The sequence below is a fragment of the Pseudopodoces humilis genome, chromosome 10, assembly GCF_049639895.1.
Source record: "Pseudopodoces humilis isolate 2021_Gansu_Grassland_sample_001 chromosome 10, ASM4963989v1, whole genome shotgun sequence".
Taxonomy (NCBI): domain Eukaryota; kingdom Metazoa; phylum Chordata; class Aves; order Passeriformes; family Paridae; genus Pseudopodoces; species Pseudopodoces humilis.
This window is the reverse complement of record NC_142209.1, coordinates 24,378,609-24,404,953: the sequence shown is the minus strand read 5'-3', so window position 1 is coordinate 24,404,953 and position 26,345 is coordinate 24,378,609. Positions and strand designations below refer to the sequence as shown.

The window sequence follows — 26,345 nt, the reverse complement described above, 5'->3', positions numbered from 1 at the left end:
GTAAAATATTTTAGAAAGTACTAGTTGTGGTCTTATGAACAATACCAGAAAAAAAAAAAAGGAATTGATACATCTGATACTGAGCATTTTAACAGTATTTTTGCTTCAGGTTGGACAACCAAGTCCTGGCATTAAACTTCATCCCTGGTGTTCCCTGCGAGAAAGCACAGCAGAAGCCTGGCCCAAGGCACCCCATGGTAAGTATTTTCTACTACATATCTCATTAATGCCTTTGATTTCTGCAGGAAGTAGTTTTATTTGGGGTTTTTTATTATTACTTTGGTTTTTTATTCATTATGAAAATGTCAGTGTGTGATGGAGAAAAAGCTGTTAGTTCTTCCTAGGAAAAGGAAGAATGCTTAATAAATTACTGCTTCAGAGGGTGCCCTTGAACAGTTCTTTACCTCATAAAGCTTGGAACATAGTTCTACATGATAGGAAAATAGGGGAGAATTCCAAAGCTCAGACGAGTGCTCTGTTTCACTCTACTTTTTTGTTGACTTGAATGGTGGAGAAAATCTGCACCATGGTTTGTGGGTGTGTTGATCAGACTTGGAGTATGGATTATGTTAAAGTTCAGGGGCTCTGTTCCTTCAAAAATTAAAAATTAAAAAATTAATAATGCTTATTTCAGCAGTATTTGTGAGCAGTGAATGAGTGACTTACCATTATTAATGAGCATCCAGGATATGCTGCAATATCTGCTTTAGCATCCTTTGGTATCAGTAAGTGAGAGTTTAATAAAAAGTGTGGGACCAGAAATTTAAGAAAGCACCCTAAAACTTGATTTTATTGCACGTCTTACAATATGAGGGTTTTAATGAATCTCATCAGTATTTGTTTATGTGTGCTTTGCCTCATTTTTATTTCATTTCCTCACTAATTATAATTTGTTATACAGCAAATCATTACGAACGTGCTATTTTACATTTGTTCTTTGTCGTTGCTTTGGGTGCTGGATTTTAAAGGTTTCACATCCCCTTTGGGAACAAATTGGCCAGTCTGTGATAGCTGGATAATGGAACAGACCAGATCATCTGATACCATTGCACACTTACAAAATGAGCTGGTGGTTTCTGGCCAGTATTTAGGAGACCAAGATCTACCTCACTATTAATATCCAGAGGGTTCTTTGGTCACCTGCCTGTGCCATGAGGCTTAACTGTAACTTCTGAAAAGAACAGATCCCTAGGATTAGAAATCTTAATGCAGACAGTACAGTTTAGTCCCTTTTTGCTTTTCGTGGGTCACAGGACTGTTCAGTACAAACTGGTATACCAGATGAAGAAAGCAGATTTAATGTCAGCTCCTTGGGGATGAGGTGCATATTGACACTGGTGAAAAATCCTAACCCAGTATGGGCTTGAGAGTTTCTCCATGGGTTTCCCTGGGCTTTGTATTCATTCAAATGTTTGTGAGTCAGTGGTGAAGGAAGGAATGCAGAGGTGATAGGAGGAGGGAGAGATGCTCACATGGAAATTTTTTCAGAGATGATTAGTAAGGTAGAGGAATGTACATGAGAATTTTTGGGAATGGTAGAGCTTATTTTGATACTGATTTAAGCAAAAATAGTGTAACAAAATGTGCTACTTCTGTCTGTGCAGAAGATGGTACCTACACTGATTCATTATTACAAACACTGTATTCCATTCAATGGGAAGGTACGGTTTTCAGCTAAAGAAGGTGATTTCCTGAAATACAAGGAGGAGGCAAAATAATAAATTGTTTTAGTTTTGTTTGTGAGGACAGATAGGATGCTTTGTAAAAGATTTCATAGAATTTAGGAAATGCAAATATCTTTTTGATTTCTTCTGTCATGGACCATTTTTCTTTCTCCAGATCCTTCCCCTCTCAACAGCTACAGACCCAGGAAAACTGAAGTGAGTACTCTGAAGTGTTTTTGCTTACACACTGTTTTTTGGGAAGCTCCAAGCTTCCCAATCTTTTCTTGGATTGTCTTGCGTAGGTATTTTTGAAACTTTATCTACTGTAGTATTAAAAGCAAGAAAAAGGATATTTTAAATCTGATCTAGGCTGTTTAAGGTCTGCTGACAGATTATTTACAAACAGTAGAAGGAAACTTAGCACTCTTCAAAGATGCTTATGCCTGCACATACAGAATTTGCTTTTCCTTGGCATTAAGGCTTGCAGCAAGGCCATAGAGGAGCCTTTAAAGGTCATTAGCATTTGCCTTTCCAGTTATTCTATGAGCATTCTTAATTCTGGAACTGTGTGCAAAGGTAGCACTGGCACTACTAGGAAATCACTGTTGTGTTATTTCACATCCTTTCTTTTTCAGATTTTAGCTTCTTTCTGTATTAAATTAATCTAAAGATTAATTTCAGGGATGGTTTGGGTCTGGGAGGTCTTATTCTTTATGTCCTCACTTAGTTGTTTTTGCCTGTGTTCCTGAAGTACTGCAAAAATAGTGGGTTTAGGCATTTAGTTATGTGTACCATCCTAGATTTCCTAATGGCTGGGAAAACTGATGATAATAGGGAGGAGGAAAGAAAGAGAATTATGAGGGTAAAGTTTGATATATATGTTAAGCACACATTTCTCAGAGTCTGAACTTTTATTACCGAGGACTGTAGTTCTGTTTACCATATGAGTCTAATACATTGTGCTGCCTCTGGATTGTTCCACGGGTTGTTTAGACTCTCAGGCACTATTCTGAATCCATAAGATTCCTGGGGAGGGTAAGCCTTTAGGTTGTACACTCAGAAAAGTTGATAAAAGGGCTGTTGCAGTAGTTTCACATAAGATGGTGTGTTAGTTACCAACAAATTCCTCTGAGACTTGTTGGTTTACTTTAGGCCATGGATTTTTGTATGAAATTCGGGTTCTTGTTCTTTCCCCAGCAGATAGATATTCCTGAATGAATATACAGTGTTTAACCTTTCAGGTTGAGAAATAAAAGCATGAAAATTGTACATCTTGATATTTGTAATAAATTTTAGTTTGGTGGGGTATTTTTCAGGCAAAATCTACCAGTGGAAAAGGCTTGGACAGTTCTGCTCTTTGCAAGGAGGATGTGAGCCCAGATCCATCCAACAGGGAGTCCCATTCTGCTGCTTCTTTGGAGCATTCAGCACCTCCAGCAGGTCAGGAGCCTTCTCCAAGTTCTGTGCTGAACCGATCTTCTCTGAGGGAAAGGTAATGCCCTGGTTTTGTTTGTGACACTCTGGAATTAGGAACATGAGACAGTGATAGCAGTGCCTGCATGACTGTAGTTTGCATGTTTGGAAGTGTGAGGGCTGAAAAAAAGACTGAAAAATCTTCCTGCAACAGCTGTGTTGTTGTTTGACTTTTGCTGTGTTTGCCATCACCTCTCTGCTTGATGATTACAGTCCTAGTAACATGGCAGTGAAAATCTCTGGAATGGTGACACCCCAGATTTTAGGCTGCCAATGTCCATCTGGAACAGAGAATGAATAAATCATCACTTAAATGAATCATCACTGTTTCAGATGTGATTGGAATCTCAGGAATGTAAATACAGATTTGTAAAAATGGCAAGTAAACTTTACAGTAGGTACTTGGAAACGTTTTTGCCATCTGACTTCTCACAGGTGTTTTTGAGCACACACTTGGGGCTGTGCTGTACTCACATGTGTGATTGGAGTGCATAACATGCTTGGGCTAGCCTTAATCTACTCAGTGTGTTATTTTCAAATCTTTTCACTTTGTTGACATCCTAAGATTTTGGTTTTGATTTTTTGAGTTGAAGTGTGGACCTCTGCCACTATTCTGTGTAAATTAATTGCTATATTTCAATTATTTTTCTTAGCTATGTCCACTGACCCCAGTGGGACTGGGTTGGGGACAGTTTCAAATATCCTTTAATTCAGTGGATTTCAGTCCCCAAGGTAATATTTTGGGCCAGTTTCCCAGCTTCGGTGTCTTATGAGGGTGGAATGGAAGAAATGTCAAAAAAGCAGCAAATGATTTCATGCTTAAGCCCTCCAGTTCTTCAAGGAGAGTATTTCCTGCTTCCCGCTGAGTAGAACATGTACTTGGTGCTTCTCTTGTACATTCAAGTAACAAGTTACTGGTTGGCTTTCTGGGAACAGAAAAACTGTATGCAAAGCTAGTCCTGAGTAAGCAAATAGGTAAAATAATTGGGAGAAACTAAGGATTAAACGGATGACCTGTCCTAAATGCTGAAGATGTGCTTTGGTGACCAGTTCACACTGTTACCATTAGTACCAAGTAAGTCAATGCTTGCAGGTTGCATTTTACAGCCTACACACAGTCTAATGCTTGTTTCCAAAACAGAAAAACAGTCTCAGTTTTTTCTTTAAAAAGAAAAATGACAGATGGCAGGTGGGGACTGAATTTTTAATACTCACAAAGATCAAGTTGGTGTTTTAACATCTTCCTCTGCTTGAAAACTTGTTTGTTAGTTGTTCTGTGTAATAGTGTATCTTGAGAAGTGTTACACAGCGATTAGGATGTATCTGGGGTTTGAAGGAGGTTTCTTTGTTGTCTTGTCTGCCTCCCCACTCTTCTCTGACAATGTTTGTGCATTAGTTACCCATATCTGGGGAGGAGATATTGTCATGGTAACTTTTTTATCCTTTTTTCAGCTGGACTCCTTTTGGAGGGATTTGGGCTAAATTATATAGACATTTTATTTAGAGCTGATGGGGTGCCTTCTATTGATAGCAGGAAAGTCTTGTATGTTGTGAGCTGATGTTACATGCATAGTAATTCAGTCGTCTGCCAGTTAATCTTGAACTTGTCTGAATGTTCTTGCTTTTTTCTTTATGAGCCTCTCTCCAGAAGAGATTTCTGATCTTGTGAAATTATGTTTTTTCTTCTTATTAAAGGAAATGTTCTCAGCTCTTCAGAGCTGTAACATCTCTTTATGTAAAATATGTAACCATTTACTTCTGTCATCAGAAAAAAAAATCAAAATGAGAAATAAAGGGCATAGTCTAAAAAAAATTGATCTCTGTTTCATGCTGCTGAGATAACAATGGTTTTAGCTGATTGTGTACTGAGAGTTATACTTGGAATGACAAACATGGTTTAGAGGTCAATGTTTGGAAATGCATGCAAACGCTGCTGTTCAGATCATACAAATACAGAGGAAATCAGTGCACTGAAAGAAAAGCAGTGTTAGTGTAATTGAAAGAATATGGAGTCTTACCTCACAGTATTTGTTGTTTATTTCCTCAATTTTATTTTGAATTACAAAGACAAATTGCTTAGCATATCCAGGCTACTGTTTTTAATGCTAGTCAATCCACAGTCAATATGAAATTTGACTCCCCACCTCGACCTTTAGTTCCCTCTTTTCCCTTTCGTTTTTAAAAAGTAGTATGAAGTGACTGTCTGCCTTCTTGGGAGTACCTCCCAGAGCCCTGCTGTGTGGTTGTTAAACCACTGCAATACTTTTCAGTGAGACAGAAATTGGGGTCTTGTGCAAGGTCCTCTGAGCCCTTTTGTATCCTCCCTGGCAGTTTTCAGTCCCTTTCTTTGAGCATGCTAGAGACACCACAAATCAATCCTCTTCCCCTTTCCTCTGTGATTTCAGTCCGAAGCAGAACTGTAAACAGATTTACTATTGAACAGGACAGCCAAGTTTTGAATATTGATTTTTCATACTTTCTTTTTACATTTTTCTTTATGGAGGCATTTGCTGATGTTGGAAGCTGACACTCAGCAGAGTGATGTGGCCGTACAACCCTCCAGAGGTCCCTTCCTGCCCTCACCATTCCGTGATTCTGTAGGTTTGGCTGCAGCTCCTGTGCAGACCAGTGGCACTCCCAGACCCCCGAGTTTGCCACACCCTGTGCCCCACAGTGTGCCAAGGCAGTTGTTTGCTTGGTTGTGCAGAGATCAGTGGCCTGATGTGGAAAGAGTATTCATACTCTGCCTTTTCAGTGCTGCTTCAGGAAAGCAAAATTGGAGTCAAGTCCTTGCTTTCATGGTGCACAGACATCCTCATGCACTCCTAGAAGATGGGGTTTTTCTTGGGGACTTACAAGCTAAGCCTTCCTTGCAGCACTGAAACCTGCAGCAAACTACCTGTCAGAAAGAAAAGGAGAAATAGTGAGATGGATTCCATAAGGTCAAGAAGTCCTTTGAACAGAGCTGTGTGCTGGCACAAGAAAAATCCTTTCCTCAAGAGACTACAACAATCATGGGAGTATTTGACTGCTTCTGTTATGTGAGAGGCAAAGCTACTTCTCGTGCATTTGGGATCAAAGGAGCCTTTTTCCTACTCTGGAAATAGCTTGCTTCTGCTTTTGTTTCCAGATTGAAGTGCAGTTCGATAGCTTTTTTCATGTTCTCCTGGTTATGCTGCTGGTATGTGATCTTACCTGCTATAAAATTTAACAAAAACCTGAGTTCTCTTTGAAGTGAGACAGAGGTTAAGTGTCTGGATCTGATGCCCTTCTGTAATACTCCTCTATTGTTTTACTACCATCTTTTCTTATTCTCATTTTCCTACTCCTAGGGAAATAACAGCATGAAGTTAGATATTGGCAGTGATAGATATAATGAAAGATACAAATAGATATTAATGAAATACTGGATCCTATGTGAAGTCCTTGAAAACACCAGTTACCAGAATTTTTGGCTTCAGTGATCTTGAAAACAATCATGCCAGGATCTTGGGGGTTATTTTTATTGCGCAGCAAAAAGCAGAAACAGGTGGTTCACCTGGTATTTTAGAGACTGGCATGCATCCTGAGACAGGGCTTGCTTCTGTGAGAGGGTATGCTTTAAGAGAGCTTTTGAGAACTTCTGCTGCAAAGTAGAACACTGAAAAATATTGCAGGTTTCTTAGGAAAAAGAAATCAGATCATGAAATCTCAGGAGAGCCTGCACCTTGGCTTCCTGTCTGTTTCTAGCCATTTAAAAGTCATTACTTCTGATTTTTGGAATTTACTTCTGTAGGAATGTTTTGGGTTTACCAATCTCACCTCTTGGGAAAGTTTACTTCTTTTGTATCCTTTAAATATTAACTTCTGGAATCAGCACTTGAAAGTCAGTTATTTCATACTGCATTCTGCAAAAGTGAGCAATACCTAAACCTTCTTTCATATTTTTGACCAACATCTGTACTATTTGTCATCTGCATTGGTTGATTTTGCTGCAGCAGTAAGTAAATTTGAAACTGATTGCTGTCAGAGCCATTTTGTGTATAAATTAATAAATTCAGAGAAGATAGAAGGTAATGGAAAATCTTGCAAAGAGCATAAGGAGGTGCAGCCAATTTGTGACATACTAATGATTTAGTACCAGAAAGACTTCAACCTTTTGGGAGCAACTGCTTAGCTGGAGTATTGACTTTCATTGAAATTTCGGAAGCTGTCTGCCATTAACTTTCTTTCTACATGATGTATATTGCCACAGTTTTAAGGGCTGGATATGAAAAGGAAGAGGAAAAAAGCATTTACTGATTTAAGAACTCAGCACTGAACGTGTCACAAGTGCTTCAAGGCCCAGCTATAAACAGGGCTTTCGAAAGTAAGAGAAGCTACATAGAAAGCATGAGAAATTTTACCTTTTTTTTCCTGTCTTGGTTTAGAGGGAGAGAAAATTGGTACACAGCTGAGCTGTCAGCTTCTGCTTCCAAATATTTAGGCTTCTGTGCTCTGATTTAAGGCCCTGTGTGTGTGTGGTTGTTCCTGCTTCATAGTAATATCCTGCTACTGTGAAAGCAACCACACTCCTCCACTTCCAACATTGTGAGAATGTGGGGGGTTTGTGTTGGTATAACTTCATTACAATTCAGGCTTCTATGTATAAACAGAGGCTCTAAAACACTTCTGGGCTGCATCATAGCCATCGGTCGCTTTAAGAAAAAGCAAACCAAAATTGTGTCCTTGACTAAATAGACCTGGAAAACCCTGAAGTGTAGCCCAGCTTTTCTATTGTGCCTCCTCACAGACCAGTATGTGCTGAAAACCAGGTTCATCCTGCTGAATTACCACCTCAGGTCCTCTAAAATGAGAGTAAAGCCATGTCCTTCCCTACTATGAATGCTGAATAAATACCTGCACAGATATAAAATATGTGAGGTGGGGTTTTTTGTGCAAGTTCTTGCAGATTGTGTTTTTTTCAGGTTATACTCAGCTATAAGTGTTCTTACTCTCTCTTCCCCCCAATTACAGTGGTGAATCTGGTACTACAGGACTCCATTGATTTCTGCCCTCTGATAGTTTGTCCTTGTATGGGGTTTTGCTCAGCGTGAGGACTTTGTGTCTTTGAAGCTGATGAATTCTGTGGAGGCCGCATGCACGGAATTGTTCCCAAGGCAGGGAGGTGCTCTGCTGGGGGAAGGGGTCACAAGAGCCACTGCAAGTACTCTGCACAAGGCTCTAGCATTAATTCTGCTGATGTGAAATGTATTAATATCTCCTGCTGAAATGTGATATTAATGTTTTTGCTACGTGCAAGTGGATGATTGGATTGTCTGACATTTAAAAATTCCTATTTATTACAGCTCTCAAGTTTGCAGGCTGCTGTTTGAGTAGAGTACATGGGTGGATGTATCCTGTTTGCATTTCTAATGGAGTATTTCATCCTAATGGATAAAATTGTACATGAAAATCATCTTTAGCACAAAATCTACACTATCTGTTTGGCTTCTTTTTTTTTTTTTTCCATCAAGGTAGATGTTGTCAGTATGACCTTAAAAAATCCTTATCTCATAAAAGAAAATAAATGCCTTTTAGTCACATTACAAGGGAAAATGGTTCTGTTTCCTTGATCGGACTCAACACAACATCTTTGAAATTAATCTTGAAAAGTTCTCTGATTGATCTGGCTTTTTCTAGGTCACTGAGCTATATTTCCAAAGTGTTTATACAATCTATTGGAATCAATAAACAATTTAAACTGATGTAACTGCAGAATGTTTGCAAGTCCCAGGGAAAATTGAAAGTATGACAAAGAATACAGCTGTAGAAGTTTATTTCGTTTATCAGGACAAACAGTCATTGAAATGAAATGACTTTCCTTTGAACACTGCAATATGATAGTGACACTTTAATCACATAAATAAGTAGCTGTTCATTTTAAAGAGTTGTTATTGGTGACTTTGGGCAAATAGAATCCCTTTATTTATACTCCAAGAAGCTGTGCAGTAAAGCCCATTTGATAAAGTATTTCCAATAAGAGAGTTGGAATATAAAAAGGTTTCACTTCAGATTATGGTTGTTGTGTTTCAGGCATGATTTTATTTTAGTTTGTACTTTGTTTGGTAAATATTAACATTATTCTTTAAACGTGGATTAGACCCTATAGTTGTTGCTAAAATTAGACAAAAATACTAGAAAAGCTAATTAAAAAGAAGATGATACCATTTTTAATCACACTTAAGGTTTTTTGGGGTTCTTTTTAATTTGTTTTTTTTTTTTGGTAAATGAAGTTTGGGGTCTGTGTGAGGGTCCAACATTTGTTATACCACAGCGCACACTAGTGGATTGATCCATAAAATCACCTGGAGAAAGAATTTAATAGTTCTCAAATTAAGTACTTAAATCTTCTTCATGCAGACATAGCCATGTATTTTCTAACTGAATACAATAGCAGGCTGGGTTTTCTTTTTTTTTTCCCCAAAAGTAAATACATTTATCTCAAAGGATATTCGTAAATTTACGATTAATAACAATGACCCGAAATCTTACATACGAATTTCATAAAATTTATTTCCCAAAGGCAATGTATTCCAGTTTCTCAGAGCAAGCAACCTGAATGTTGGAAGAACAGCAGCTGCTGTATAAATAAGGGAAAATGCCATGACTTCATGGCTCTATCTTTTATTTGTCAAATGGGAAATGACTCACTCTTAGTGCATCTAGGATGCAGATTTTTAAACATGCATTTCAGCGGTCCTTTAATATCAGTAAATGTTGTAAATTCTAATGGGAAGCCGTAAGATGATAGTATCACTGCAGACCCTTTCCCTTACCTGTCTTCTTTTAAAAAAAAAGTGGTTTTTTTTTTCAAAACAGGTGGTAGAGCACAAGCATTGTAATGAAGTACATCAAATGGGGTTTGACTGCATTAGGAAAGTGAACATTCCTTTCTGCTTAAGGGACTCAGACTTCTGTTTCTTTAAAGGCAGTGCTTTTCTACCCTAACAAAATTCTCAAACCATTTTACATTCTTTTAGAAGAAGGTATGTGAAATCTTTCAGTGCAACAGATTGCTGGATTCTAGTATGCAAAAGAATTGTACAGTATGGATTTGCCATACATGCTCTTGGGTTTGGAATTCATTGCAGAATTCTCAGGAAGGTAATATGAATGCTGTAGACAGCTTGGTGAAAATTCCTGCTTGTAGTGATGCGAGGATAAACAACAATGAAATCTTTAGAAATCATATGGATTATTTGTTATATACCTCCAATATTTTGTCATTTCTTGGCACCCTTTCCTGAAGAAAAATAGAAGCATTCGCAAGTAGATGAATTGATTTAAAGAAGCTCATATATAAGCTGAAAATACTGCTGCTGTTTAGAACAACAAGAGATATTTTGGACATACAAGCAACAATAATGAGTCCAAATAAGTTGTTTAGATAGAAGAAAATAGAAGAAGATTACTCAAAAGCAAGGAACTGGTCACTTTCTAGTTATATTTCAATCTTTGTCCCTGGTAATAAAAGGAATGATCCAAAAGATTGCAAAGAACACTATGCCCTGCCTGCAACCTTCAAGATAATCTGGCACGTCCCATTTTCAGCATCCTGTTCCCATTAATTTTTACATTTCTAAGCTGCCTGTTTTGTACTGAAGCTGTCTCTGTGTACTTGGTTTGTTCTTTTTGAAAGGAGCTGAGCAGTTCTTGAGCTTTATTGAAATTTGTGGAGGTTTGGTGAAGGTGAACTGAGCCAGGCGCAGTCAGACTGGGGATTTGAGAGTGATAGACTGGATAATGCAGAGAATGTGATAACTCAGAGAGAGGGGGGCAGGAGAGCTGGCACTCCCAGTCCCTATACAGAGCAAACTGGAATCTCAGGGCTCAGAGACACGCTGTTTCTCCACTGCATCAATTCTGGGAAGCCACCAAAGCATGTCGGTGTTGCAGGTGCTCCTGATCCGGGCAGGGAATGGCAGCTCCGTGCTGTTGTTGGCTGCTGTTCAGCAGCTCAGATTGCAGTGCCTGCTTCGCCAGCTCACAGCTCGCCCACTGACCCGTGCTCTCATTAGCATGATACCCCATCATGAGTTGTGATTTTCTTGGTGCAAAGTCAAGCTCTCAGAGCTTAGGCAACATTGAAATGAAGATGCAGAATCTTCATTTGATGCTCTTTCCAGTGTGATGAGCTTATGTAAGTTAGCGTTTCATAACTTTACTCAAATTATTCTTTCCTTCTACTGATGTCTCTTTTTGAAAAAAAATACATTTTTTAATGTTGCCATGTAAAGGATTCTGTTCTTAAAGTCTTAGTTGCCTCCCTTAAGAGACTGGGGATAACTATAGATATGAAATTTCTGCCATCTTATGAACTTGCTGAGAAGGATGAGGGCATTTTAGTAAAGTGGAAAAAAATAATCCAAAACATAATAAGGTAAAACCCAAAAGTAGATGTTTGTTTTAAATTACTCATACCAAGCAAGCTACTTAGTTTTTAATATTAAAAAAAAAACCAAATCAAAACCAAACAAACTTAAAATGAATTTCTTCTTGTGAAATAAAGACTGCAATTGCAAGTTTTTGACTCCATATGTTTTCCAATTTGTATGCATTGGGGTTACCTTCCTTTTGATTTATTCCAGTGAAAAGAACTTCATGTGTGCAATACTTCCTTTAAAGAAAGGCAAATGAAACCTGATCACTGGGAATAGTATAGCTTTTTTATTCTGTAGGGACCACACAAACGTTACAGAAATATTACTCAAGTTACAAAATCATCAACATTTTCTGGTTTTCATCTTCTGTTGGTGTTGTGGCTACATACTGTTTATGCACTGCTTTGAAATGTTTCTTTACTTGTACCCCAGAGAAGAATAAGAATCAAATCAAAACATGGTGTGTGTTCCAAATAGAAGGAAGTAATGCATGCTTCATAATTAAAAGGAAAATGAAATCTCAAAGAGTTCTTCAACAAGAAAATATTTCTTCACTTCATTTTTCCTCTTCCTCTTGCAGATTTAGCACTGGTTGGCCTTCACCAGCAAATGGAGATGAGATCCATAAAAGAGTGAAAAATATTTTAAGGACACACAGTGCTAGACAGCGCCTAGTATTTGTAAGTTTGCAAACTAAATCATTTCTCTTCTCTAAAATGGCTGAAAAAGTGAACTGTGCCTACAGTCTTGGATTTATTATAATGTTGTCCTTTCAGATAGCCTTGATTGTAGAAATATGGATTTGGTGTGTGAGCTCAACAGTTTCACACTGATTTCAGAAGTCTCCTTATCTTTTGCCTTTATGAGAAAATGGTACAGGCAACCCCTCTCATGGCTTATTGAGAACAATTATATTGGGTTTTGGTTTTTTTTATATTCTTATTTTCCACTCCCAATTTAAGCAAATGTGTAGGTGATTCATCGGTAGATTCTACAAATCTACAGATGTGTAGAACATCAAGGCTTAACATGTTGTGCAGCTGCACATCAGCAGCTGCATGTATCCAGCTATTTCTAGAGCTAATATTATTATTCAGGTGTGAGCTTTTTTTCCCTTAATTACCTGGCTTTCAATGAACAGAGCTCTTTGTCTAATGAGATTATACCTGGGAACAGAGTACTTTACCCATGATGAAATTTTGAGGTGTGGTTTTAGACAGACAAAAATTTTTCCTATTGTGATTTTGAGAAACACAGTTTCTCAAAGAAATGCCTGAGCATTGTACCAGGTGAATAAGAAGATTGTTCATCTGCAGAGAATTTAGAATCTTGAGTGTGAGGTGAGGCAAAAGAATGGTAGAATAAAAAGCTTGTAAGGATGAGATTTGATCATGATACAATGATCATAATGATGATTATGATATAAGATGATGAGGAGCTCTGGCAATCTAACTCAGAAATGTTATTGATGGGTTAGAAGGGACGTAAGTCTCCCAAAGTGGAGAAAAGCATCTTTTTTTGCTTCAGTTTCTCTCTTAGAAAATGAAATGTTGACAGAAATCTGCTTTTGAATGTTGATGCAATTTTAAGTTGTCACTGTCCCCAGCTGTCCACCTTCCCCCTCGGCTGCAGGTCCCTGTATCAGTGGGAAGTGGGATAAAAAATGTGGGAGCCCTGATGTCCCCCTGTCACATTGCCCACAGCCAGGGCAGGTGCAGCACTGCTGTGCTAGCAGGGATGGGGCTCTCCACTGGCTACAGGAAATCCATGGCAGAAATGATCTTTATTGTCATGATCCACTCCTGCAAGATGGATTGAAGAACATCTGTCTTCACTCTGAAGTCCTTATTTATTTGTTTGTTTGTTTGTTTGTTTATTCATGTCCCCAGATTTAGCCATGGTGGGCAGCTCATTGTCTTGCCTCATTCTCACTTAATCTGATTATTTTCTCATTTCTGTTAAGTGTTCATTTTTGGCTTAGTTGTTATGGGTTTTGTTTTTAACTCAGAAAAACCTTGTCTCATGCATACTAGGACTGCTAGTTCATGAGGAGGTACAGCTAGTTCATGCCGTACCTCCCTGAGTTTTTATAAGAATGTTACGATTTTGTGAGCTGCTGCCTCTCAAATAGAAGATGCCCATGACAGTTTTCTGTGTTTCAGCCACTCAGAATAGGTACAAATCATGTCAAATGCTCCCCTGATGATTCAACGAACTTAAGATAACAAACTGGATTTCCTGAGAGTCCAGCATGTACATTTAACGAACGCTTGCACAGCCTGAACTACCTCTGGTGGTTCTTGCCTGCTTTCCTCAAACAGTAGACCATGACTTTCTGATCAGGAGAGTTGGATGATTGGTTACATGGTCTCTCCATGCAGTCAAAAAGACTGCAAACATTGTGGTGGAATTCTTGAATTGTAGTACTTTCTGTTGGCTTTCTCTAGATGCACCTTGTCACTTCCAGAATCAAATGCTTGCTGAATCCTCACAGGAATGAATAAGCAGAGATGATACTTGGTCCTCTTCTGTTGGAAAACTTTGTGTTTCTGCCCTGAAAAATCCAGCTATTAGGGTACTGGCTCTTTAATTACCAACCTGATCAAACCAGTGCTGGCAAAGGACCGCTTTTCTCACTCCATTTTCTTCCACTGAAGGATGCATGAAGGCAAAAGGAGGGGAAAGATGCTACAGAGAAGTCTTGTGGTGTCAGATAGTTGTGTAGAACTGGCTCATGAAAGCTGTGCTAACAGCAGCTGACATGATTAAAAAAAGAAAAAAAATCAGTTCTTCTTGCAGTGAGTGCTGTAAAATACACCAGAATTGATGTATTTGATCATTTGATCAATTGATGCTCCCCCACATGGCCCAAAACCAAGGCTGTGGTGTTGCATAGTGGATGGCCAAGGTAAATGGGTCATCTTGAAAGTGAAGGAGTAAAGCAAATGTATTGGCAATGTGGTGAGCAGATTCTGGCTCCAATCTAGATCCTCTTCAAACTTTGAAAGGTTAGAAAGTACCTCTTTCTCTGTTTCATTCCAAAGAGCCTAATACTAAATAACCATTCCCAGAAGCATACAGCTGTGTCTTCCAAAATTTCATTTTCATAGTGCTTTGCAAAAATAGTGTGACTGGAGCTCTGCTGGAGATTCCTTGGGGTGTCCACTGTACCCTTCTGCTGTGACATTCCGACAGTATCATAATGCTTCCATCTTCTTTTGCTTTCCAGAACATAATTTGCCTCTGGCAAATGCTGCAGAATTTTATTTACGATTGTACCCCATTTCCTCTTTAGTGCTTTGTTGTCTGTGACTGCTGAAGGAAGAGAGCTCTCCTGTTTACAAACACACTTATTACCTTGTATTTCACCACAGTAAATTCTCTCAGGTTTTTCCTCATCCATATGCTGCTGTTCAGCTTGCTCTGCATCTTATTGCCATCTACCACTATATTTATTGTCTTTTCTCCCAGTTCTGTGTTACCGGCAAATGTGATTATTTTTACTGCAGTCTTTTTTCCAATTATTTCTCCTATAGCATGAAAGATGACTTTGTTTACTAATCCTTACAGCAATTGACTTGTGCTGAAAGCATCACTTAATATCACCCCTTAAGTAGGGTCTTTGCTCTTCAGAGTAAAGTGAATGTGATTGTGTGTGCTGGAATTTCTACCATCCCATCTCAGGTGAGCAGCTGGCTCCCTCTACTTGGGTGTTTTGTTTCTTTCTTACTTGAAAGGGCAAATTTGGGTTAATTAATGTCTAGATAACATTTGGAAGGTAAAACTGCATTCTAGCAACTGAGAATACTTGACTGAAGGGTCATTAAGTGTATCAGATTTTTTGAAGTTCAATAAGCATGTGCTCAGCCTTGGATATGAAATTGAAGAATTGAGATGTGTGGAATGCTTCTGCCTTGTAAAAAATATGAATGGATAACATAATAAGTTTTAGGTTCTTTTTCCCCTTTTCTGCAAGAAACACAAAAGCAGTAAGCAGTAGGTTTTGTAGCATTTTGCCAATGTGTTTATTGGGGTTTCTTGAAGCTTCTGCTGTCTGCACAGTTCTCTAGATTTACACTGTCTAGAAATTCTTTCCAGTTTATTACCTGAAAATTATTGGTTGAATTGTACTGAATTTAATTTAAAGTGTTCATAAATGGCATTTGGCTCATTACATTTTGTCCCTTTCTCCCCCAAGAAATGTAAGCACTTTAATAGTCCTCTAAATGGAAGGAAAGTATTTTTGCAATAAGATCATTGTAATCAGAAACCAAAGTAATGTAAATTTGATTTCTGGGGTTTTTTTTAGGATGATTTGCCTCAGACAAGAGAACCTCCTTCAGTTTATGTGCCCTTAACCATGAGTGAGCTGCAGAGCAGGTATGGAGTTTTTCTCTGGCCAAGACAAAACAGTCATACTCAATATTGCCCTTTACATTTAGCTAAAAATTTCTCTTCCCATTTTGAGCTTTGTCCTGTATTACACAGGGAAAATGTTTTGGGAGGCATTACTCATACAAAGCTTTCTCACCTAAAAGCAAAATAGAGTTAAATATAATTATGCCTTTGATGTTGTTTGGCACTGTGTCAGTGTAGCCTTCATAAAACACCGGGTTTGGAACTGGACTTGGCTATAAAAATCATCCTTGAGCAGAAGTTTTTGGAATTTGTCAAGCAGAGAGCAAATGTCACTTTTAAAATAATCACTTGGTTATTTTTTTCTTAAAACTATGGGAGTGCAAAAATAAATTTAAGTTTATTTAGTAATATGGTTTGAGGCTGGGTTTTTGGATGTGTTTTTGTTGTTTGTTTTTTGGGTTTTGGGATTTATTTATTTTTTTCAAAACAGATATTTGGAAAAGAGAATTATTTTCCAAAAAATACAGCAAATTTATATGGTATAATTCAGGGATTCAGCATGCCGTATTTCAAAGCTGTCTTGGAGACCTGAAATCTTAAAAACTTGGTTTAGGTACATTAATTTTTCTGTGTACTCCTCACATACATGACCAGGGTTTAATTTCAACAATTTACTTATTAGATACCAATTAGATTGATTTTGATGACTTCTGTAGTAGAAATTACCAGTTTTGATGTTCTATGTGTATGCACACAGTATTTTGTACAATGTTTTGGGTACCTCTTGGAGGGAAAAGAGTAAGTATTGGTAATCTTTCTTGGGCTCCTGTGGCTTTTCTGGTTTTCTTTATATTAAGGGAGAAGCCCTAGAACTGTGGTGCTGTATTTGAGAGGTGTTGCCATTAGAAAAGGCTTTATTTGGATAATTAAATGTCACACACTGTTTCCTAACAAAGGTACTCCAAATCACCACTGTACCCCCCTGACAGAAGGGTATTTCAATATGGGTGCCATAACAAACTTCTACTTGAAATTTATAAGCTAAAAAAGTTCATTTATGATTTGCTGGCTTCTTTAAAAATCCCTGTGATTTGTTTTCCCCTCTGTGCAAGGGATTACTTGGATTTCCATATGGTTGTGACATTGCTGCTGCAGTTGTGTCTCCTGTACCAGTGCTCACTCCTGTATCTGCATAGCCTTTCTGCTCCCTTATCCTTTGTCCTGACTGCTGGGGCAATTAAATGGTGTAGGATGTGTTTGTGAGAGAGAAAGTTTAAATGTGTGTTTTGAGGCAGCTTTGGGACTTTGAGATTTATGCTGAAACTGCAGACCATGAAAAAAATGGAAAACAACTCTTAATACTCCAGAATCCTGAAGTGATGGGAAATGAAATGTGGCACTCGGGTTGGCTCCTTGGGTTTAGGGGCCGGCAGCACTGGGGGTGAGACATAAAGGCCTCGAGGACATTCAGATTGCTGAGTGTTTGCCACAGTGCTCGTAAACAGGATACAAGGACAGAGACAGAGTTCATGGAAGGACAGGGTACTGTCGACCAAATGCTGGCAGTAAAGTAGATGGATGATTGAAAACCGCTGGGAGTAAGGAAAAGGTCTGTGTTTTGTGAAATATTTAGTATATGATTCACTCAGAAAAGAACTTCTGGGACTCTTAAAGGAGATGTATGAGGGAACAAAAGCATATGACAGGTATTTCAGAGCAGGGAGTTGCGTGCAGAAATCCTGCTGTTAATATGATTTGTGAGTGTAATTCCCAGATTGCTTAGCTCAGGTTGTCAGCTGGTTTCCAGTTGAGACAGGAGAGGGAATCTTCCCTAACTTGACTGTAGCTTTATCCAGGTATCTCGTGGACAAGGGCTGGCTAATGGAAATACATGACAACACACACCCCTCCAAAAAGAGAAGGGAAAACGAAGCTTTTTTATAAGTCTTTGTCAGTACCGCCATAAAGAACTTGTCAAAGTTACTGTTGGGTTTTGAGTCTTTACTGCAATTAAAATGTTGGATTTTGAGTGTCTCTAGGTAAATTCAGCTTTTAGGAGAAGAAAAGGCAAGCACAAGGCTGGTGCTGGAAATGATTCCAAGGAAAAGAGTGTCAGAGCTGTTCATTGTCTAGTTACAAGTGCTGTGCCTGCTTGTTGGCCTGAGAATGCTCCATCAGAAGTGAGGTACCACAAACTGCAGGAAGGAGGAGGTGAAACTGCAGTTATTGATGAGTCCCAGGGTATTGACTTGTCTGCATTTGACACAGGCCTGTGTAACTTCTTTATTGATTTTGGTTAGCAGGTTGGTTTCTTTGCGTCCAAACTGTGAAGCACAGTTAACTCGGGGTGATAAACAGGTTTAAATTCGCTCCATGCCATTGATTGACTTGAAAGGTTGGAGCCTTTTTGAATAAGGGTGGAAGTGGTCTTCCTCTCTTTTTAATATTGGAGGTCTTGTTTTATTTGGTGTAGGTTGGCATTACCCTAATATTTGACTGTAAGAAGTTTAAAAGCAAAAGCTGTTCCTTCTTCTTTTTTTTTTTTTTTCCCCATGAGATAGTAGAAGCTTAGAGATGTCAATTTAGAAAACTGATCCTACATCTTACTTTTCTTCCCCTTTTCTGTTTTTTCAAATGAAAACCTTGTGTTTTGATGCAGCTGGATATGTGTATTCATGGATTTGGCATAAAGTTTCTTTCAATTTTGTCACATGTTAGCTGATACTAACTTGAGGATGAAATTTTAAGTACTGGTTTGATTGCAGAAGACACTATCATTAATAAATGACACATATATAAGAAGCTGTGAAGCTTTCCTGTGAAATATAATCCATTTCCTAAGTGAAGATGGTCACTTTAAACTTCACATTTCCAGTTTTATTTCTCAGACGGAGAACATTTGCAAAAGCTGAAGATAACTCAGTCCTAATTTTAAAGTGTTTTAAGTGCCTAAATCTCTGAGCAGATGTGAAAAATGTCATCTCAGTTGTATTTTTTTTCTGATGATTTTTAAGCTTCTTTTTCATGCTTTATTACAGGGAAATTGCTCATTTAATTATATGACACAAACCTTTGTTTTGAAAGTATCAAGAGGAAGCAGATAGTAATGATGTTTAGATATAAACTATTCAGACTTGTCAGTGTTTTGTAATGATTTGCAGAGTATAAATTTCACTTCATAGATCAAGGGAATAATTTCTCAAAGCAACTGAAAGATGAGCCTGTATTTGTGTTTAGTATTAAAACAGTGACACAGAAGATGGGGTGGGGAAGGAACCCTGGATTGCCACTATATCAAAATGTATTTGGTAGAAAACTTAATCCAAGATGCTTCTGATAGAGCACTTTACAGCTGCAACCACAGTAATTTAATATCCCCCTGATAGATTGTCTTCATATTGAAATAGCTGCTTGTGGTTACTATTTCACCTTCAAAGGACACAAAAATCCTACCGTGTTTCTCTTGCCTAGTCACACAGCCTGCAAAAATACAGCAAAATTACTGCAGGTTCTCTGAACATTAATTCTATTTGGGGGGCATTGCAAAGTGTACTCAGTTAAAAGGGGGAGGATTTGTGTGAGTGAAGAACATGGGGGGTTTCCCATTTCTTAAAAGTAGCTGCAGTTTTTTAATAAAACTAAAAAATATTTTTTTTTAATAAAATAGTTTTTATTTTGGTTTGTGGAGGTAATCTGTGCTAAGCAGCTCTACCTTGATATTTCTGCTGGTTTTGTGCCACTAATTCCTCTTCCATATCTTGATTGGATCATTGTTTCTTATCTTCTTTCCTCTGACAGTTCTCCAGTGCAGCAGAACGCTCCTGTTCACTTGGATAATGGTGAATGTTGGTCTGGTCCTGCAGCTGTGTACAAAGAGAAGCCTCACAGAGCAATCTTGGAGGAGACTCTCGCAAAAATATATGGAAACATGTACCAAAAAGCTGCTGGTGCTGTTTCAGACCACAAAACACATTCCTGAGAGCAACTCACCTGAAAACGCACACTATACAGTATTTGTAACTAAACCTATTTTTATACAACAATATTTGTACTCTATTTTTTAAGGTGTCTTATGATTAGGCAGGGTTTTGGAGAAATGGGGATTTGGCCTGGGCTGAAAAAAGGAAATTATTAACATTCACCCTCCCAGAAAAGAAACAATCCCTAACAAAAAATCGTCTCCACAGTTAAGCAGGATGGTGTTGCTCCTTTGAGAGTCTGGGCATTGGGTCATTTGAAGACTAATAGGTCTCCTGGACATTCCTGTATGACATCAACTCAGGTTTCAGCTGCAGACAGTTCTTACTAAATATCTAAATCTATTTAGTAATTTAAACAGAATTGGTTGAAGAAGCAATATGCCCCGGTTGTCCAAGAGGGGACCTAAAGGGGAAAGTGAATGTGAGTGTTGGTTTAAAAGTGACCCACCTAGGACAAAGAGAATTGTTCTGTAGACAATTGCCTTTGAATTGTTGATTTTGGACAAACTCTGGTACTATAGGACCCATAGGCATGTATTTGAAGTGCTTTTGAGCCCCTTTAGTCAGAATTAGTTCTAATACTTTGAGATTTTAAAAGAAAACCACCCAGCCCAGAAGCCTTTGTGTGAGATGAAAGGTTATCTTCACGCAGCTTTGCATTTGAAAGCTTCCATGTTCTCCTAAATGCAGCCATGACATTTGCCAATACACTTGTCATTTTAAAAATATGAATGAGAAAGGATTGTGCAGGGGGAAAGACCAGAGCTAGTCAGCAAGCTCCTTGTGTTCTGTACAGGCCTTCTGAAATTTCTGCATCACAATCCCACCTAATTTGGAGCCTGTCCTTCCCAGTCTGCTGGGATCCTGTTGGCAGCAATCACTTCGTTTTTGCTAAAGGCCACCAAATGTTCATCAGCAGTTTGATGCTTTCCCCAGGGATGGAACCTTTTCAGCCTTGCACTGAGCAGATCCCACATTAGCAGACCAGGGCAAATTGCCCTTCCATTGAAAAGCTGAATGTTTTAAAAGGGCAAGAGTGTCCATCTCCTGCTTCCCCCCAGAATGCTGAAAAAACAAATGCCTGTTCTGGCTGCCTCCCTCTCGGAGCAAACAGAGGCAGCTCCACCGATGCCATTTTACCTGTTGTGATTAGATAGAGGATAAAGCTAGCAGTACAGATGGCACAGCATATGACTGGAACCTGCCAGCATGCCTACATAAACAAAAAGTTGGTCTATTCTGCCTTCCCTCCTTTAATGCTGAGACAACATAATTGATTTGAGAAAGCAGTTGGTGAGCAATTCCGCTGGTGGGAGAGCACGTGGAGAGGCTGTGTGCTGCTGTTTCAGGCAAGGGCACTCTCAGAGGAAGTGTCTCACATACAGACATTTCTATTTCTTGTAACTGTTGGACCAGTTGAAGTGGATTAACACTGATAACTTCCTGTCCCTGCTGCCATTTAGCACATTAGTGCTTTCAGAGGGCATTAGTGGCACCATCTCATGCTATGGAAAAGTGCCGAGTCACTCTGTGAGGTAGCAGGACGCTTTTTTTGCAGAAGGGAAAAGTAAAACTTGCCTAAGCTGTGTCCCTGAAGGCATGGAGGCCATGGAGGGTTGTGCTACCAGGACCTGGTGTTCACTGGCCTCTCCAGTGACCCCATATTAGTCCACAAAGGAATAGTTTTCTTTCTGATCAGAGTAGCTGTATTGAAGTAGATCCTAAATAGGCAGGGCAGATTCTGAGAAAAATTTTCCAAGCTTTTGGTGAAAATTAATCTGTTGATGCCTAAAGGTTTGTGCAGTTTCCTGTATGTGTTTGAGCCATATGATTCAGTGTTCTCCTGATATCCTGCAGTTTTCATTCAGTATTCTCTGTGCATTCCCTCCCCAGTGTCACAGCTGAGTAAAAAGTTAGTCTTCTGAAGATTGGCTTCTCCCCTTTGGCCTGATCTGGCTCTGTGACATAGAAAACCTCTTTGATTTTTCCCTCCACAGCAATCCAGCAGATTTCAGTCCCTGTTCGTTCAGTGTGTGAAAAGTCCTGAATGCTGAGGGATTGTTGTGGGTTTTTTCTGTATGTTTGATGAAGGACACAAGTTGCCATAAACTGAAGACACAAGGGGATGAGAAAGGTTGGGGACCACTACAAAAAAGGAAGGTGGCATTTTCAAAGTGTTCAGGGAATGGCTGGAGGATATCTGTATGACTCCCCTAGCTAAAAAAAGGAAGCATATGGTAATATGACAACCTTCAGTTTTCAACAAAAATGAAAAACTTTTCAGCAAAGGTGAAAACTGAATGGGAGAAAAAAATGTCATTATTGAATTTTGACCAGTATGAATCTTCTCAGTGTAGCCTTCTACTGCAGCTTAACATCAAATGGAGCAGACAGACTCTGAGTATCTTTGGCCCTGCTCCAGCTGGGAGGGAGATGTGTGTTCAGTGTCTCTCTGAATCAGTTGCTGTAGGAGATGTACCTCTCCTGGGTCAGAGTCATTCCACAGCTCGTGCCTTCATACAGCAAGAGTGCTCTCTTCCAGGCACTGTGCTGGAAATACAGTTTGGTAAATGGAGAACTTTCCTGTGGAATGTGATTTCAGACCCAAATTACTCTGATCTGTCCCTAAAATCTTCAAGGCACATTGTTTTCAGAAGCATTTTCCCCTTGCATTTGCTCAGGTGGCCCTGGCAGCACACACAGCTCTGAGCACGGCTGCTGCTCGGCCCCTGCAGCCTGGGAGAAGTGGAGCTTCAAGCACTGAGCCAACACAGCAATAAACTGTAATTGTTTAGTGCACCTTGCCTTCTGATACAATTTAAATCCCTTCTATCAAATGCAAATTTCTAGGTTCCTGAGTGGAACTTTAAATAGCATTTTCTGTGCTCATTCCTTATCTTTTGCCATCCACAAAGTTCTAGTGACAGTGGGATGGCATAATTCCACTGCCATCATTTTAGTTCCTAAAGGAAAGCTGCCTACTCAAATCTGGCAGTAATGGGCCAGACGAGGAGTGAATTGGTGCTTTTCTGTAGAGTCTGCCTCTCTCTCTTGCCCGCCCTAAGTTATTACAGCCCACGAGTGTTCTCACCAAAAGCTGTTCAGCATCCAGTGATGCTTGCAGGATGCAATCAGTGTAATATTTTAATCACTTTCATTTTAGTGAGTCAGACTCTGCTTCCTACTTGCTCCCTTCCATGTCTCCTATGAATAACTTGGTAGAGTTTAAGATCTTGGGCTGGCTTTAGACAAATTGCCTTCCTATGTTCAGAAGAAATGCAAATCCTTGGCTGAGGAGTAGCTGCTTTGGAAATCACGCAGTCATTGACCTGACGTGAATTAAAGGTAAAAATGTCAAACCCTTTAATGATTTGCCTTATCTAAGTTTTTGACTTGGAGGAAGAGAAGCTTAAATTGCTCCACTGAGGACAAGAAGCTTAGGGATCGCTGGAGTAATGAGAACAGGTAGGAGCAGCTTTGTAAGATAGATGGGGAACAGTGTCTGTGCTCCAAAACTGAGCAGCTTGGAAGTGATGAAGGCTGTTCTTTAGATTGTGCATCACATGTTTGAATTTTACTATTACTTCAGAGGCTGACAAAATGATCAAGGGAAAAAGAAATCTACCTGGAGATGTTTGGAATCTATTTTTGGGGTAAAATAACAGGACATTTAGCTTGGCTCAATATTAAATAGTCTTTTCCAAACTCCTTCTCATTGTTACCTCAGCTGTAAAATAGGGAGTTTGTGCTCTGTTGAAGCTTAATTAAATGACTGTGAAGTGCTTTGGGATCCTGAGGTGAATGTTAAAGAAATTATTTTATGGAAACCTAGCTGAAAAGTCCCATCTCATGTCCAGGTTACGAAAAAGACTTTATTTTAATTTTCCCAGGTTTATTATGTTTTAATCAGACAATTATTAAACAAATCTTAATCAGATTTAATAGATTTCTATCTTGATCAGAGAGGGCTAGAAAAGATAATGAGCTGCTTTACTACATGTGCTCTTAGGAGCTAATCTTTGCAGTTGATGTCTTGCTCAGCTTCTGTCTCCTGCATGATCCGGGTTCATATCCTCACACTGATTGCTCTTATGATACCTTTTTTATCTTATTTTTAATATAATCTTTTTTGTCACACTGATGTCTTAGTGCTGTTTGCTCTGTGTACCAGCACTGTTAACATCTCTTGCATCATTTATCCTCAGGCTTTCCCCAGGAACAAAGGGTGCAACGTGACAGTGGGAAATTTTGTGTGGTGTGCCATGGGTTTATCAGAGAAAGCTGGAAGGAATCTCTGTCTTCCTACTCCATGTGTAAGGAATAACTTGGTACATAATTCTGCCATTCCCAATTTTTAAGCTTGAAATGTTTTCTGAAGCACTGAACCATGCTACAAAATTCTCAGCCTTTTAGTAGTGGTCTCCTGCTGTATAAATCTGGTAATGTGGAATCTCAGGTCATAGGAAAGGCCATGGTGTTAATTACTTCAGTGGTCATGGAGTGATCATTATCAGGATGCTGAGAATTTCTCATGAGATTTGTTTAGTAATCAAGGAACTTGAGGAAACTTTCAAATCAGTGAAATTGAGGCTCTTGGTTCTGGTGAGAACACTTGAAGCTGAGAGAGGACAGCACTTCTAGGTCTGCCTCCCTGACAGAAGGGGTGTCTGCCTTGGGTGATGTCTCTGGGAGCAGCAGAGAATTGATCTTTGCCCAGCTCCTTTCAGTTCCAACAAGTGCAGCAGCGTTGTGGGAAGTGATTGAAACCCCCAATGTTCCTGTTTCCATTGCACAGGAGCTATTAAGCACAACCCCCTTGATTACTGTTGGCTTCTGCTGCTTTCCCCATGGAATTCAAAACATCATCAACCAAAGCCCTTCAAAGATGTGGCTGTAGCTCCTTTTATCAGTGTTGGCTTGCCAAAGGCATGGGGTTTGTTCCCATTTTATCTTTGTGAGAAATTCTCTGAAGTGTGGTGATAATTTGTCTGAATGGCAGCATAAAGGAACTGTAATCTTTCTCTTTGCTTGATCTATGTGGAGATTGTGCTTTTTCCTCATGTGCATTTCCCTTCACTTCTGGGTGATTGCCTCTGGCCCAGCAGAGAACTCCCCACAGCCTGAGCAGTGGGATCTGAGCCACCTTCTCACCTCCTCAGGGAAAGGAGTTTGCTGCTGCAAAACAATATCCCTCCTGGTTCATAAGGATTTACTGATGCTGAGGAGACAGCACAAAAATTCTGTTCTGCGTCCAGGCCTTTGCATAACCCTGTGGAGCTGATGGCATGGAATGAAGAGAGCTTCACACAGAGCAGGGTTGGAGGCTGGGAGCAGGGCAGAGGAAGAGAGTGTTTGATGCCTGGCATGCCATGAATTATGCACTTCTATACCATGAATTATCAGTGTAGGAAATAGCCTGGGCAGCTCCTGAGTAACAAAAGCACCATTTACATCACTGAGTGGTGGTGAATTCTAATGCTTGTATTTGTATTGTTACCCTGACTGTAGCTGTAGGAACTGTTTCATTCAGGATTCCAGTAGTAAACACTTGCTAAGAGGTTACTTTCCCTCCCTGCCTTGTTTTCACCACAGTCATCTAGTGTTTACATACATTTTAGCCTCTGTGCCATTTCTGAAGGCTTTATTTGTCTCATTTATGTTTCTGGTTTGGATAATACTTAAATATGAAATCCATCTGGGAAACATATTGTATATTCACGTCGAGGGGTAAAACCAGTTTTTAATTAAAATTTTATACAGCACTTGTATTTCACTTTGTCCTGTTTTATTATGAAACACTTCAATCTTCTTCCTAAAACACATATGTCTTCTGCGTTTCAAGATGTTCCTTGTTGCTCACGCAGAACCAGTTTGGGAGCTCTGTCAGCACAGTGCCATATGTTCTGGGCTTCATTTAGCTTCTCTGCCGTTTGTGGAGGCAGCAGATTGGATGGAATGCAGCTCAGCTCGGCTCCATTCTTCTCTTTGTAAACTTGTCAAGAGATAAAAAAAGCAGGGAGAAGGAAAACACTGAATATTACTCAAGTGAGTTGAATTATCAATAAGTTATGGGAACGTGGCCAATCAAAATTGAGGTTTCTCATGTGTTTGAGGATTTTCCTTAATTGCAGCTTTTGCAGAGCCTATAAATTGATGCATCCCTTGCTGCTACCCAGTCTTACACCCAAAACCAGTGCTGAAGATTGAGATATAACCCGAATCATTTGGAAATGGCAAGCATGAAGTGCTCGATTTTGCATTGATCTGCTGGTTTAAATTAAAAAAAAAAAAAAAGTGAGTAGATTTCACAGAATATTCTGAGCTGGAAAGGATCCATGAGAATCATTCAGTCCAACTCTGAAGTCTGTGGCTCGTACAAGGATCCAACCCTGCCCTCAGTGTTGTTTGCAGCAAGCTCTGATCCCTGGAGCAGGTGGATGTGTGGAGGGGTCCTGCTCCTCTTCGGT

The 26,345-nt window shown here is 39.3% G+C and overlaps 1 protein-coding gene across 1 annotated transcript in view; it reads left to right on the top strand.

Moving 5' to 3' along the window:
* Nucleotides 1-25,597, top strand: part of SPATA6 (spermatogenesis associated 6) — a 41,903-nt gene extending 16,306 nt beyond the window's left edge. The window contains exons 8-13 of the mRNA XM_088060236.1: nucleotides 110-197; nucleotides 1,840-1,880; nucleotides 2,981-3,156; nucleotides 12,120-12,219; nucleotides 15,849-15,919; nucleotides 19,697-25,597. Coding sequence (XP_087916362.1) covers nucleotides 110-197; nucleotides 1,840-1,880; nucleotides 2,981-3,156; nucleotides 12,120-12,219; nucleotides 15,849-15,919; nucleotides 19,697-19,877 — 657 coding nt within the window. The 3' untranslated portion in view covers nucleotides 19,878-25,597. The remainder of the gene's footprint in view (nucleotides 1-109; nucleotides 198-1,839; nucleotides 1,881-2,980; nucleotides 3,157-12,119; nucleotides 12,220-15,848; nucleotides 15,920-19,696) is intronic.
* The last annotated feature ends 748 nt before the right edge of the window (nucleotides 25,598-26,345 follow it).